The 16,494-nt window shown below is 38.9% G+C and overlaps 1 protein-coding gene across 1 annotated transcript in view; it reads left to right on the top strand.

The window, feature by feature from the left end:
• Nucleotides 1-16,494, top strand: part of SPAG1 (sperm associated antigen 1) — a 73,831-nt gene that overhangs the window by 765 nt on the left and 56,572 nt on the right. The window contains exons 2-4 of the mRNA XM_076004680.1: nucleotides 2,248-2,389; nucleotides 4,204-4,363; nucleotides 10,203-10,328. Of these exons, the coding sequence (XP_075860795.1) occupies nucleotides 2,250-2,389; nucleotides 4,204-4,363; nucleotides 10,203-10,328 (426 nt within the window). The 5' untranslated portion in view covers nucleotides 2,248-2,249. The remainder of the gene's footprint in view (nucleotides 1-2,247; nucleotides 2,390-4,203; nucleotides 4,364-10,202; nucleotides 10,329-16,494) is intronic.

The following is a 16,494-nucleotide window of genomic DNA, read 5'->3' as shown; positions in this document are numbered from 1 at the left end:
ACTTGTTTTTTGAAACTTGAGAATTAACATTTAGTGATTTTGAGGATGTGTATCCTACAAAAAAAATAAAAGCATGGTTAGTTTTCAGAAAAGATTCTCAGAAATGTTAAAATAATGTTCAGAATGAAATTCATTTGATTAGATAATAGATGGCTCCATCATTTCATTTTATTATATTTTATTCAAATCATAAAATCTCAGAGGTTGCAAGATACCTTCAATTCAAGGTAATCTATTTTAATCGCATTACATGAAAAATGTCTCCAACCAAAGATCCTCCAGCTTGTTGGAAAAATTCTTCTAAGGCAACCCATTCTATTCTGGGCAGCATCAATAATTTAAAAGTTCTTCATCTTGCCTTCCTGTAACTTCCACCCTTAAGGTTATTCTTGTGATTGGAGCCGTTCATCAATGAGCCTTGCCGGTATGGTGTGAAAGTCACATCTAATTTCTCAGCTGGATCTCATCTGAAAGCTGAAGAATTGTCATCTATAATATATTCTAGATCCAAATCAAAGCCAGCAGGAATATGGAGGAGAAGCTTACAGAGTGTCCTCATTTTCTGCAGAGGTCTGATGACCAGTTTTCCAGAGGGCAGTCATGCTGAAAGGAATACACTTGTATGAATTAGACCCATTTCTCCTTCTTGTTTTTAAAATTATCACCCAATCGATTCTAGTGCAGTGTTTTGTCTTTTTTTTAAACTTTGGCAGTGACTCACACTAAGAAATATAGTTTATTTTGCAACTTTGTGCATTTATATACACACATAATTTCCATTTATATAGACATGAAATAAAAGTTTTTATAAAACAATATTTAATGTTATATGCTAGGTAATCTATTTTTTATTCTACTCTATCTCTTAAAATAATGCTGATTGCAATTCACTAAATTGATTTCATGGGTTGCTACCTCAGACTGAAAAGCACTGTTATTTCCATCAGTCCATTGCCAGAGGAGTGCTAAAAAAGAAAAAAAAAAAAAAAGCACTGATATTAATATAATGGTTAAGTATATGGGCTCAGTAGTTAGCCTCCTGAGATTTCTATCTTCAGTTCACTTGTCAACTTTTTCATCTGTAAAATGAGAATAATTATTAATATCTTTTATGAGAGTGGTTTTGAAGATTAAGTGTGCCATCTATGGCACATGGTGATTTAACTCCATAATATTGACTGTTATCACTACTCTCTACTTAAAATAAAACCTACCTGATACAGTAGTTGAAGGATTAAAGGAAGTAATCTATGTAAAGCACTTAAAATGATGCCCAACATGCATTAAGCACTATTATTATGATGATCATCATTACCAACAGTATCATTAGAGTAAAACTCTCCAAGGGCTCCTTATTCCCAATTCAATTCAGCAAGTCTTTCTTAAGGGGTATAAGGCACTATGTATTATATTAGTCCTGGAGCTATGAGGATAAATAAAGTGAGATCTCTCACAGTCTAGAACGGAACACAAAGAGGCATAATTAAAATATGTGCTACATGCTATGAGAGAGGTCTGTATAGAGTACTGTTAGAACACAGTTCTGAGATCTGTTCGTTGATGGCAGAGTGGGGGGGAGTGTAAGGAGGCAGGAAATGGGAAAGAGGGCAATGTGAAGGAAAGTTATAGAAAAGGCTGGGCACGGCGGTGCATGCCTATAGATAGTTCCAGCTTACTTGGGAGGCTGAGGCAGGAGGATCACTTGAGCCCAGGAGTGTAAGACCAGCTTAGGCAGTACAAAAAACAAAAACAAACAAACAAAAAAACCCAAACGCAGAAAAAAAAGGATGTTATTTATGTTTGTGCTGAATCACAAAGGATGACTGGGATGTTAACAAACAGCTAAAGTAGAAGTAGGTCGTTCAAAATTAATATTAAAAGATACCTTAAAAAGCAGTTATAGCTTTACATGAATTTCAGTTTGGGAAAAAGAAATTAAAGAAAAAATTGAAAGATAAAAAAAGAAAAAAAAGTAAATAAAAAGCAGTTATAGCATCAAAACCTGCTTTGTTATTGTATTCCAGCTTTGCTTAAGTGAAGATTAATTGAGATAATTCATACATGGCACATAGTAATTTAACTTCATAAATATTAACTGTTGTTATCAGGGAGAGAGAATATAGTAGTCTTCCTCCTTGGAAAAAACACTCCATCTCCTTTTCTATAGACGTACTTAGGTGGTTATTACTATCCAAATTAGGTATTATATATATTAGGTTTGTGATTGTTTTCTATACTGTATTTCAGCCATGACTGCTAAAGAACATCCATCATTGTGGGGCTTTGGAACAACAAAAACATTTAAAATTCCTATTGAGCATTTGGATTTCAAGTATATTAAAAAATGTTCAGACGTTAAACACCTGGAAAAAATTCTCTGTGTGCTCAGGTAAGCATTTCAAAACCATTTCGTGTTTCAGTGTGCCAGTTTAATTATCTTGTTGGCTTCTAAAAGTGGAAGCCACATTAGAAACATTGGAGAAGGGGTAGACAGAGAAAAGACCATGTGAGGACACAGCAAGAAGTGCTGGCATCTGCAAGCCAGGAGGAAAGACCTCAGGAGAAACCAACCCTTCTAGCACCTTGATCATGGACCTCTATCTTCCAGAACTGCGAGAAAATTAATTTCTATAGTCTAAGCCAAGGAAAAAAAATATATTGGAGAAAATTTTCAAATATTAAGATAGTTGTTTTTGCCCATGTATGGTAGGTTCCAAAGTAGTGGTTATGATCCTCTGGTTATTAAATAGTTTGGAGAGTTCTGTCTAGGTCTACTTTCAGCCTAAGACTTAGGCTAATTAGCATCCAAGAGTGCATTTTTCTTGCCGCTTCCATGTTTCCTAGGAAAAGGTAAAGTAGCTGTGAAAGTAGCCCTTATGAGGTAAGGTTACCTCACCAGCCTGTGCTGATAAAGCTCTTTGGCACTTTCCCACCTCATGTCATCTGACAGCAAAGGAGGATGACTCACTGCAAACTGATTACATGGAGGATGGTGGAGAGGCCTGGATATAATATTAGAAGGTAGGAGTTGAGGGCCTTTTCAAGGGAGAGCCCCATGGTGGTGACTGTCAAACTTTAATAGGTGTCAAATGTAGTTATTAAAGTTGCAAATTTGAGGGCCCTATTCCCAGAGACTCTGCTTCAGGAAATCTGGGGTAAGTAGACTGACAGGAACCCACTTCAATAAACACTGCCTTGTGGGGTACCAACATGTAACACCTCTTTTCTTTCCTCTGAACTTCTTCCTTGTCACTGTGTTCTTTCCCTTTTCTCTTTCATCACCTTTAGCCTCCTGTCCTTTCTGCTTGTACCCAGCCAGAGTTGATGTAATAACCTTATCATTTCTGAAATGGAAAGATGACAAATCATATCACTGTTTTTCCTTTGTTTGTCTCAGCAGGGTATTGGTCATGTATATTTGGTCAAGGACTGATTTAAAAAAATGTGAAGTTTATGGGATGAAAGAGTGTGAAAGCCACAGTTATAATGTTGGTTCCAAGAAATTCCATCAATAGCCTAATTAAATTAAATTGTATTGACTTAGAATTGTTTTTCAAAATTTAATTTGGAAATGGGACTTATTTATATTTTTCTAGAAATTTAAGAGTGAACAGACTTACAAGAGAATGCAAAAAGATTGATTTTCCTTAAAAACAAACAAAAAAGAACACATGTCTCCATTTACCTCTCTGAGGAAGGAATTCTGTTCCTTCTGTGGTTGAATTTAGGGGTGTTTTGTCTAAGCTGCTTCTCCGCCATTTTCTTCCTATCCCTTTGGAGAAAGAAAACAAAACTGAACTGTGAACAGAAACTCTTCGTTAAAAATGAAGTCCAAATTCTCTCTTTCTTTGCCAGTCTCTAATATTGAATTTGCATTTATAAGTTTAAAATTACCTCATGTACAAAATGAACATATGTATGTTAAAGAAGGAAGAAAATGTTACATATTCCACTTTTAAAGCATGTGATGGAAATTGGTTTCTTTGGGGTTCCTTATTTTCTTTGTTGCATCACTCTGTAGATTAGCAGATAACAGGGAGTTTATACTGGTTGAGGAAGGAGAGTGGGAAGCCAGCAGCCCAGTCTTCAGCCTTGTGATCTCTGCAGAACCCCTGGGCTCCATGGAATCAAGCTTACAACCCACTAATCTAGATGATCTCTAAATAATGTGCTAACTGTAAAATTATGATTTTTTTTTTAAAGATCTGGTGAGGAAGGATATTATCCAGAACTTACAGAGTTTTGTGAAAAGCGCCTTCAAGGCTTGGCTCCTACAAGTAGAGCTTTGAGGAAAGATAAACCAGCAGCTACAGCATCCAGTTTTACAGCAGAAGAATGGGAAAAAATTGATGGTGATATAAAGGTACACAGTAACATCAGTTTTTTATAGATATTGTCATGATATTGTATATATGTCTACCTTACTTGCCTGAAATCCTACTCCTCTTGTTTGTTGGTAAAGAGCTTTTAGTGGTATTTACCTAGGTGGTATTAGTTGCTTTTTATACCCAGGTTCTTTTGGTATAAATTATGAATTTGTGTGTGCACACATGCATTCACATGTGGAATTTTTTTTTTTTTTTTTGAGACAGAGTCTCACTCTGTTGCCTGGGCTGGAGTGCCGTGGTATCAGCCTAGCTCACAGCAACCTCAAACTCCTAGGCTCAAGGGATCTCCTGCCTCAGCCTCCCGAGTAGCTGGGACTACAGGCATGCACCACCATGCCTGGCTAATTTTTTCTCTATATTTTTAGTTGTCCAGCTAATTTCCTTCTATTTTTGGTAGATACAGGGTCTCACTCTTGCTTGAGCTGTTGTCAAACTCCTGAGCTCAAACAATCCTCCTGCCTTAGCCTCCCAGAGTGCTAGAATTGCAGGCCTGAGCCACCTCACCCGGCCCCACGTGTGGATTTTTGTTTTAAATAGAGACAGGATCTCGCTCTTGCTCAGGCTGGTTTTGAACTCCTGACCTTGAGCAATCCTCTCACCTCGGCCTCCCAGAGTGCTAGGATTGCAGGCGTGAGCCACCTCGCCTGGCCCCACATGTGGATTTTAACTGGCTAAATAATGTGCCATCCTATAAAAGAATCATAATTTAATCAGCTGCAATAAATAGTGCTATATAAATCTTTTCTTTTTTCCCCTGAGAAGCCCTAAAGGAAAAACTTGTTTTTGTTTGTTTTCTTTTTGAGACGGAGTCTGGCTTTGTTGCCTGGGCTAGAGTATTGTGGTGTCAGCCTAGCTAACAGCAACCTCAAACTCCTGGGCTCAAGGGATCCTCCTGCCTCAGCCTCCCAAGTAGCTGGGACTACAGATATTCACCACCATGCCTAGCTAATTTTTATATATATATATATATATTTGTGGTTGTCCAGCTAATTTCTTTCTATTTTTTTAGTAGAGATGGGGTCTTGTTCAGGCTGGTCTTGAACTCCTGAGCTCAAATGATCCACCCACCTCGGCTTCCCGGGGTGCTAGGATTACAGGCATAAGCCACCACGCCTGACCAGGAAAAGCATGTTTATTCATAATTTTTTCACACCTCTCTGGTTATTTCCTCAGAATAAATTATTAGAATTCAAATTGCTTGATCAAAAGATTTGAATATTTTTAAGGCTTTTGAAACAGATTTCTGTGTTCTGAGAAAAGTTGTGCCTTCATCCTCTCCCACCAGCAGTGTATAAGAATGCCCATTTTCGGGTAACCTTCACTGGATACTGTAATCATTTTTAATCAATTAAATGGTTGGGAAAAAAATGATAGTACAGTAGTCTCTTTTTATCCTTGGGAGATATGTTCAAAACCCCTAGTGAATACCTGAAACTGTGGATAGTACCAAACCCTGTGTATACTGTTTTTTCCTATCTATACATGATAAAGTTTAATTTATAAATTAAGCACAGTAAAAGATTAATAACGATAAAAATAAATTATAACCATTAAAACAATGTACTGTTATAAAAGTTATGTAAATGTGGTCTCTCTATCTCTCTCAAAACATCTTATTGTGCTGTACTCACCTATTTTCAGACCAAAGTTGACTGTAGGTATCTGAAACTTAGGAAATCAAAATTGTAGATAGGCCGGGCGCGGTGGCTCACGCCTGTAATCCTAGCTCTCTGGGAGGCTGAGGCGGGCGGATCGCTCGAGGTCGGGAGTTCGAAACCAGCCTGAGCAAGAGCGAGACCCCGTCTCTACTATAAATAGAAAGAAACTAATTGGCCAACTAATATATATAGAAAAAATTAGCTGGGCATGGTGGCTCATGCCTGTAGTCCCAGCTACTTGGGAGGCTGAGACAGAAGGATCGCTTGAGCCCAGGAGTTTGAGGTTGCTGTGAGCTAGGCTGACGCCACGGCACTCACTCTAGCCTAGGCAACAAAGCGAGACTCTGTTTAAAAAAAAAAAAAAAAAAATTGTAGATAAAGGGGGAATACTGTAGTGTATTTTTTTATTATTACTAAAGTTGAATTATTTTTCATATCCATCACGTGAATTTCTTCTTTTATTAAGAAATCTCTACCAATTTCCCCTTTTTTTTTTTTTTTTTTTTTTTTTTGGAGACAGAGTCTCGCTTTGTTGCCTAGGCTAGAGTGAGTGCCGTGGCGTCAGCCTAGCTCACAGCAACCTCAAACTCCTGGGCTCGAGTGATCCTTCTGCCTCAGCCTCCCGGGTAGCTGGGACTACAGGCATGTGCCACCATGCCCGGCTAATTTTTTTATATATATATCAGTTGGCCAATTAATTTCTTTCTATTTATAGTAGAGACGGGGTCTCGCTCTTGCTCAGGCTGGTTTCGAACTCCTGACCTTGAGCAATCCGCCCGCCTCGGCCTCCCAAGAGCTAGGATTACAGGCGTGAGCCACAGCGCCCGGCCCAATTTCCCCTTTAATCAGTTTTATTGGGGTATAATTTATATTCAGTAAAAATTACCAACTTTATAGTGACAAATGTATGTGATACAGAACATTTCCATCACCCCCAAAGGTTTCCTTTTGCACCTGGCCTCTGGAAACCACTGAACTGCTGTTTGTCACCATAGTTTTGCCTTTTCTAGACTTTCATGTAAATGTAATCATACAATGTGTGTTGTCTTTCTTTCCTGTCTCCTTTCACTTAGTTTTTGAGATTCATCTATGTTACTGCATGTGCCCATAGTTCATTCCTTTGAAATGCTGAGTAGTATGAAATGTATGCATATCCCACAGTTTGTTTACCCATTTACCACTTGAACAAACTGCCAAAATGTTTTCCATAGTGGCTGTACCATTGTTTTGTTGTCTCTGGTGGCAGCCATGGAGGAGGTGGAAGGAGAGGCAAGAGAGGCAGGTACACTGGTGTGACTTTGCAGAGGTACGCTGTAATTTCTGTCCAACTTTTTTGTTTTTCCTTTCTCTAGAAATGTTTCTATGTGGTACCAATCCTTCTTCCACCATTTCCTTTAGTTTCAGTGTTCTTATTATAAAAGAGTCCACGTCATAAAAGAAGTCAAAAGCAATCCTGAAAAATCAGAACCGTTCTGCCAGATTGCCTAGTGTCAGTTTGTTTGTTGGCACTGTTTCTGTGTCTTTGGCCCCGTTATCTGGCACTAGCTTGGAAGCACTCATCTCCCCCAAGTCATCTGTTAATTCCTCAGGTGTGGTGTCTATTAGCTCTTGAATTTCTCCAAAATCCATATCTTGAAACCCTCACCCCCACCCCACACACCGTTTCTTTGGCCATATCCACAATTTCTTTCATGACTTCCTTGATTTCCTTGGTTATAAATCTTGTGAAGTCCTGCACAACATCTGGACACAGTTTTCTCCAGCAGGAGTTTATTGTTTCAGGATTGATGGCTTCCGTAGCTTTTTCTTTCTTAAAATTAAAAAAAAAAAAAAAATTTTTTTTTTTTCTTTTTAAAGAGGTGGCATCTCACTATATTGCCAGGCTTGAGTGCAGTAGCTATTCACAGGTGCGGTCATAGCGAACTACAGCCTTAACTCCTGGGTTCAAGCGAGCCTCCTACCTCAGCCTCCCAAGGAGCTGGCACCACTGGCTTTTTCTGTAACAATGATGGCATCTTCAATGGTGTAATCTTTCCAGATTTTCATGATATTCTTTCTGTCAGGGTTACCTTCCATAGCATTGACAATCATTTCCATAGAGTACCCTGTGTAATGAACCTTAAAGGTCTTTATGACCCCTTGATCTAGAGACTGAAATAGAAATGTTGTGTTTGGGGGCAAGTAGACCACTTTGATGCCTTTGGTCTTGAACTTGTGGAGTTCTGGGTGGTCAAGGGCATTGTCCAATATCAAAAGAACTTTAAAAAGCTGTCGTTTACTAGTGAGGTACTTCCTGACTTCAGGGACAAAGCATCAGAGTAATCAATCCAGAAAAAGTATTCCTCTTGTCCAGGCCTTCCAGTACAACCAAAGGACTGGCAGCTGGCATTTGTCCTTTCCCTTCAAGGCTCCAGGGTTAGCAGTTTTATGCCAGTCCTGATCATAACCTTGACTGCATTGCAGAAAACAGTAGAGTTAGCCTATCCCTTCCTGCCTTAAATCCTGGTGCTTGCTTCTCTTCCTTACTAATAAATGTTATTTGTGGCATTTTTTTTCCCTAGAATGGAGCACTTTTGTTTACATTAAAAACCTGTTCAGGTAGATATTCTTTCTCCTCAGTAATTTTCTTAATGGCATCTGGGAACAAGTCTGCTGCCTCTTGGTTGACAGAAGCTGCTTCTCTTGTTCTCTTGATGTTTTTTAAACCGAAGCTCCTTCTAAAATTATCAAACCATCCTTTGCTGGCATTATATTCTACAGCTTTAGATCCTTCACCTTTCTTTTGTTTTAGTTGTCATATAATGACTGCTTTTTTTTGTATCATACTAGAGTCTACATATAGGAATGCCTTCCTTATAGCAATCCTGCACCCACATAAAAGCTGCATTTTCAATATGAGAGGTAAAGAGGTATTTTGCAAAAAGTGCAAGCAGCTGCTGGCATAACTGCAGTGACAGCTTCTTGAATTTCCTTTTGTTTTTTTACAATGGTCCTTACACTGGATTTGTTTTTCTTGAAATGGTGGGCAGACGTAGCTGCAGAGCTCAATCAATGGTACATAGTGAGCAATTCAACTTTTTCATGTAATGTCATGACTATTTTCTGCTTCTTGGGAGCACTTCCAGCATCACTAGTGCCACTTTGTATGGGTCCCACGGTGTTATTCAAGGTTTGCAGTATTACACTAAACACAATGAAAAAGACAGGAGAACTGTAAGAGATCACTTTGTACTGCAAGACACAATTTACTGGAAAGACGAACTGCTCACATGGAGATGCTTAGCATCACAAAGCATTTTAAGCAGATACTGGCAACACATGAGCTCACCAGAATAGCAACGGGAGATGGTTGTGAAATTATTACTGTAGTACAGTATGTGCTACAGTTAATTTTCTGCAGTTATAATTTAATACTGTGTCTTTATGTTTGTTTACATTTTTCTCCACTGCAAATGGTGCCATGTAAGGTCTGTAAGTGTGTGCATAAGTTTTTATAAATTTTAACTTTTTATAATTTGTGTATATTTTATGTCAGTCAATGATAAAATAGACTAGTATCTACGTATATTTTATACATTTGTGATATTTCTGGCTTTTACAATTTTTCTTGATATTTCTAGTTCCTCTGTGAGTCTTTTCAAATTGTCACAAATCTCCAAAAATTTTTCCTATATTTTTATTGAAAAAAAAATCCACATATTGGCCAGGCGCGGTGGCTCATGCCTGTAATCCTAGCACTCTGGGAGGCCGAGGCGGGCGGATTGCTCAAGGTCAGGAGTTCAAAACCAGCCTGAGCAAGAGCGAGACCCCGTCTCTACTATAAATAGAAAGAAATTAATTGGCCAACTAATATATATAGAAAAAAATTAGCTGGGCATGGTGGTGCATGCTTGTAGTCCCAGCCACTTGGGAGTCTGAGGCAGTAGGATTGCTTGAGCCCAGGAGTTTGAAGTTGCTGTGAGCTAGGCTGACACCATGGCACTCATTCTAGCCTGGGCAACAAAGTGAGACTCTGTCTCAAAAAAAAAAAAAAAAAATCCACATATGAGTGGATCTGTCCAGTTCAAACTTGTATTGTTCAAGGGCCAACTGTTTCTTATGCCTGGTTAATTATTTCAAATTATATATTCACCTTCTTTTTCTGTATTCCTCTCAGAGTTGGGTATCAGAAATTAAAAAAGAAGAAAATAAAATGCACTTTTATGAAACTGAAACATTTACAGCAACGGAAGATAATTTGCCTCCAGTTCGTGGTTCAAATAGCTGTCCTTATGTTGGCAAGGTAGGTCTTTTGGATGTGGGTGGGGTATGGGTGGTAGGGAGAGAGGACTGTTGTTGTTTATTATGGGGCTGTCTCAGTTTAATCGAAGAGCAAAATGTGATGTTCTCCAGAAGAGTCGAGGAGTTTTTTCAGCTGGCTGTGTGTTATCACCGTCAGTGGCTGTGTCTCATCACTTGGAGGTCAAGCTTGCATCTTGGATTTACTGCCTTTCTTCTCCTCCTTCTTTCTTCTCTCTTCTTTTTTATCCTGACTTTTTGATATCGTGACTCTGACCAGTTTTGATGACACAGAAGGTCTAATTAAGTGTGTAAGAATTTCAGGGTCCCATGGTGTTCTTCAAGGTACAATAGAGGTGCAGAGGATATATCTTATTATATAGTTTAATTAACTATGGATTTAAAATATGAAACAGATACTTTTAAGCACTTATACGTATAATTCCTCTGTTTGGTGTATGTTTTTTTTCTGTATCCCCATTTCTCTGTGGTTGGTCCCTATTTTGCCACATAGATCTCTCTTTTCAACCCATGGGTTCCATAGAGAAGGGGCCTGTTGGAGTTCCAGGTCCATTCTACTTAACTTCAGATTGAAACTGGGCTTCCTGGCATCTATCTGAACTTGCTATTTCTCACAGGATGGCTACCCAAGCCTTTTCATTCTAAGTTAATTTAGAATGAAAGTTATTATTTTCGTCTTTTCTTTGAATCCTCAGTTTTATTTTAAAAACATTAATAGCCCTTCATCACTCTGCTCTCAGATACTTGACTTTCCTGGATCTTTTTACTCCCCATTAGGAATTACTCAGGTAACAGAGGTGCACATATGGTGAGGATGTCACTGTCTATAATCAATGACTTCATATTTTTATTGAACACCCACCCACTATGTGCTAAGTCTATACCCTAAAATATAACAATGAATGATACTCAGTCTTTGCCCTCTGGGAGCTTATAGTCCAGTGGGGTAGACAGTGGTTCTCAAAGGATGGTCTGGGGACCTTAAATTCCAGAGATCCTTCCAGGGGTCTAGCAAAGTTAATGCTGTTTTTAAGATAATACAAACGCTTTGTCTTTTTCACTGTGTTGACATTTGCGCTGAGGATAACACTGCTGGTGCCTAAACATGAATCAAGGCAGTGACAGCAAACTGTCCTAACACATACAGTAAAAAAAATTCCAACTTTACCTAAAAATACCTTTGCTAAAACAATAAAATATTTACTTTGTTACATTGTGAGCCTCAAGTATGTGGTTTTTTAGTATTTTTTGTGACCAGGTGGGAAGTATGCAGAAAGCACCTCATGGCATAATAAAAATGTGATGGTTATCTCAAGAAAAGCACTTCTCAGTTGACACATCCACTTTTTCCAGGAATGCAGTTTTTGCTTGTAAGAATGGCTGACAGGGCCAGCGTGGTGGCTCACGCCTGTAATCCTAGCACCCTGGGAGGCTGAGGCGGGCGGATTGTTTGAGATCAGGAGTTCGAGACCAGCCTGAGCAAGAGTGAGACCCCATCTCTACTAAAAATAGAAAGAAATTAATTGGCAAACTAAAAATATATGGAAAAAATTAGCTGGGCATGGTGGCGCATGCCTATAGTCCCAGCTACTTAGGGAACTGAGGCAGAAGGATTGCTTGAGCCCAGGAGTTTGAGGTTGCTGTGAGCTAGGCTGACGCCATGGCACTCTAGCCCGGGCAACACAGTGAGACTCTGTCTCAAAAAAAAAAAGAATGGCTGCCAGACAAACTATGGTTATTCAGACTTGGGGTTTTGGCAGAAATTTTGTTGAAAATGAATGAAGTGTGCCTGTCACATTAAGGAAAACAACTAAGTATTTGTTGCCAATGAGAAAATCTGAGCATTCAACTGCAAATAAAGGTTTTAATATTTATATATGTTTCTCAAATACCTGCTTGTGACAAAAAATATTTCAAAGGATAAAATTATAATAAATTTAGTTTAAAGTTCTAATTGGTTTTCATTAGTAATTCATGGATCAGGATGACATCTCCTCTAAAAATGTAAAAAATGTGCTCTACTTGTCACAGCAGGACAGTTGTTTTTTATAAGGTAGTTTAAGCAGGAACAAGGAGTACACAAAGTGGATTGCTTAATATCAGGTTACTTTCCTTATGAGGGTTAAAGCAATGGGGACTTCCTTATCATGCTGGCTAAAACTGGCCTGTTAGGGGAATTGGCTATTATCTCTCTCTTCTGAGTTCTCTGGTCACATAAACAACTTAGTTTTGGTTTGATAATGTGGTACTTTAGCATGAGTGACTCCATTTTGGTTTAGTCTATTAGGGCCCAATGCAGGAGCTCAGTCCAAATCAATGGCTTCCTGTAAATTTTATTTAGCATATTTGAAAGACTTTCCTGATGAGCTCCAAGGAATGTTAACAAATGTGATTCTTTTAAGTTGTAAATGAAATGTGTGAATATTTGGAAGATCTGCATAACTCCAGATGACTGATAATTTTAAGAATATGAGAATGTCACAATACCAAAAGTTTCAACCCCACTGATGTAATATGTTATGCATCATAACAGGGAATATAGGGTGCTATGGGACTATGTAGAAGGGCACATATCCTAATCTTTTAGTCAGGGAATGTTGCCTTCTTATAATATAAAAATATAGGCCAGTGTGGTGGCTCCCACCAGTAATCCCAGCACTTGTGGAGACCAGGGTGGGAGGATCACTTAAGCCCAAGAGTTTGAGACCAGTCTGGGCAACATAGCAAGACCTGGTTTCTACAGAAAGTAGAAAAATTAGCTGGGCATGGTGGCGGGCCTGTAGTCTCAGCTACTCAGGAGGCTGAGGCAGGAGAATCGCCTGAGCCCAGGAGTTTGAAGTTACAATGAGCTATGGTAATGCTGCTGCACTCTAGCCCAGGCAACAGAGCAAGACCCTGTCTAAAAAAGTATGTATGTGTATATATACATGTGTAAATATATTTATATAATGTATAAAGTATACATTATATTTTATCCCATATACCTGTATCTATGTCTTGAGACTCATATTAATCCATGTTCATTATTTTATTAAAAATTTTTTCTTCTTTATTCAGTTATAATTGAAAAATAAAAACTGTATATATTTATGATACACAACATGATATTTTCATATAGCTATACCTTGTGAAATGATTACAACTATCAAGCCACTTCATGTTCATTTTTTGATCCCTTACGGGGGATATTTTTTGTCACAGGTAGGTATTTGAGAGTCACATATGAATATTAAATACTTCTGATTTCTAATCAGTGCCCTTTTAAAACTAATCTATACCATCTGTATTAGTTTCCTAGAGCTGCTGTAACAAAGTAACACAAGATGGTTGAAATTTTAACCTTTAAAACAACAGGAATTTATTCTTTCACAGTCCTGGAGGCTAGAAGTCCAATATCAAGGTGTTGGCAGGGATATGGTCCCTCTGAAACCAGCAGGGGAAGATCCGTCCTTTCTCAAGCTTCTGGTAGTGCTAGTGTTCCTTGGCTTGTGGCAACATGACTCTAATCTCTATTTTCATCTTCATGTGGCCATCTTCCCTCTATGTGAATCTCTCTCTTTTTTTTTTGACAGAGTCTCACTCTGTTGCCCCGGCTAGAGTGCTGTGGCGTCAGCCTAGCTCACAGCAACCTCAAACTCCTGGGCTCAAGCAATCCTTCTGCCTCAGCCTCCCAAGTGGGACTACAGGCACGAGCCACCGTGCCCAGCTAATTTTTTTCTATATATTTTTAGTCAGCCAATTAATTTGTTTCTTTTTATAGTGGAGACTGGGTCTCCCTCTTGCTCAGGGTGGTTTTTGAACTCCTGGACCTTGAGCGATCCTCTTACCTAGGCCTCCCAGAGTGCTAGGATTACAAGTGTGAGCCACCGCGCCCGGCCTCTCTTTTTTTTTGTTTTGAGACAGAGTCTCACTTTGTTGCCCAAGTTAGAGTGAGTGCCATGGCATCAGCCTAGCTCACAGCAACCTCAAATTCCTGGGCTCAAGCAATCCTACTGCCTCAGCCTCCAGAGTAGCTGGGACTACAGGCATGCACCACCATGCTCTGCTAATTTTTTCTATATATATTAGTTGGCCAATTAATTTCTTTCTATTTGTAGTAGAGATGGGGTCTCGCTCTTGCTCAGGCTGGTTTCGAACTCCTGACCTCAAGCAATCTGCCCACCTCGGCCTCCCAGGGTGCTAGAATTACAGGTGTGAGCCACTGTGCCCGGCTCTTTTTTTGTTTTTTTTGAGACAGGGTCTCACCCTGTTGCCCTGGCTAGAGTGCCGTGGCATCAGCCTAACTCACAACAACCTCAAACTCCTGGGCTCAACTAATCTTTCTGCCTCAGCCTCCCGAGTAGCTGGGACTACAGGCATGCGCCACTGTGCCCGGCTAATTTTATATATATATATATTTTTTTAGTTGTCCAGCTAATTTCTTTCTATTTTTTTTAGTAGAGATGGGGTCTTGCTCTTGCTTAGGCTGGTCTCAAACTCCTGAGCTCAAACAATCCACCTGCCTCCGTCTCCCAGAGTGCTAGGATTACAGATGTTAGCCACTGTGCCCGGCCAGTGAATCTCTTCTATTTTCATAAGGACATGTCATACTGGATCCTAATGACCTCATCTTAACTTGATTGCACCTGCAAAGATCTTATTTTCAAATAAGATCTCATTTACAGGTACTAGGGGTTAGGACTTTACCAGATCATTTTGGGAGACACAGTTCAACCCATAACACCATCTTAGCATTGAGAACGTTGTCTTATATGCAGGAAATAAGGTTCAAGCCTCAGATGATTCTTATTGAGCCTATAAAGAGTGCATAATACCCCTTCATGCAGTTTATACAGTTCCTATTAAAAAATATATTGTTAAGTCATCTATTAGCAAACACAAACCTAATGATAATGAAGATATGTAAATAGTTTAAAAACAAATCAGTATCTACTTTATTTTATTATTATAAATTCAGCTATACTTCCCTTTCTTTAGACTCTCTCTATATATATATTTTAAGTTAATATATCTTAATACTTTTCAAGCATAAAATTGTACTCTCTCTGGAAGATTATTTGTGAGTATAATGGCTATTATTTGTGTTCCTACCAGTCCCTTCTAGTGAGGAACCTGCCTTCTGTCTACAGCAGTGGGCATGTGGCCTAGTTTGGGCCACTTAGCACCAAGCTAGTGATTGGTCAGGGATGGGCATGTGACCCAAGGTGGCCAATCAGAGTCCTTCCCTGGGATTTCTCTCACTGAAGATGGAGAGAAGAGTCACCCTCTTTGTCTTCTTTGATGGGGAGGCCTGTGAGGTTATAATCCCAGATTTCTTGTGGTTATGTTTTCTGCTACATGAAGAAAGCAAGTAGCCACAAGGGAAAATGAAATCAATAGGCAGAGAGGAACAGAGACTACAGATGAGGTAGATAGAGAACTGGAGAAAAGGCATAGGAATTCCTCTGGCAGCACTCCTGCTTTTTCATCAGTTTGGTTATACCAGCTGATAATTTATTCTTTTTAATAAAAGTCCAAGTCAGGTGGCTGTCATGACTGTCATTGTCAGGTGAGTGTCACAAAACACTACTAACACACACAGAAAAGTAGTTATTATTGTTTCTTCAATGCCGGATTTTAAAAGAATAAATCAGAATTTAATAGTTTTTTATCATAAGAAAAATCAGTCATAATCAGATTTCACATATGTGAGTTTTAGAATTTTATATATAAGGCCAAGGCAGGTGGATCGCTCAAGGTCAGGAGTTCAAAACCAGCCTGAGCAAGAGAGAGACCCCGTCTCTATTAAAAATAGAAAGAAATTAATTGGCAAACTAAAAATATATAGAAAAAATTAGCTGGGCTTGGTGGCGCATGCCTGTAGTCCCAGCTACTCAGAAAGCTGAGGTAGAAGGATCGCTTGAGCCCAGGAGTTTGAGGTTGCTGTGAGCTAGGCTGATGCCACAGCACTCTAGCCCGGGCAACAGAGTAAGACTCTGTCTCAAAAATAAATAAATAAATAAAATTTTATATATATACTTAAAAGCCTGAAGATTGTCCCCAGAATTAACTTTAAACCTAAAATCCTGTTTTTAATCTACTGTATATTAGTATGTTAATAATTGTAATATTCAAGTTGTTATAACTTCAAAGGTGCCTAGTTTTCTCAT

This window comes from Microcebus murinus, chromosome 7 (genome assembly GCF_040939455.1).
Source record: "Microcebus murinus isolate Inina chromosome 7, M.murinus_Inina_mat1.0, whole genome shotgun sequence".
Classification (NCBI taxonomy): Eukaryota; Metazoa; Chordata; class Mammalia; order Primates; family Cheirogaleidae; genus Microcebus; species Microcebus murinus.
Note: the sequence above shows the minus strand (reverse complement) of the source record. Positions and strands in the feature narration are given on the sequence as shown.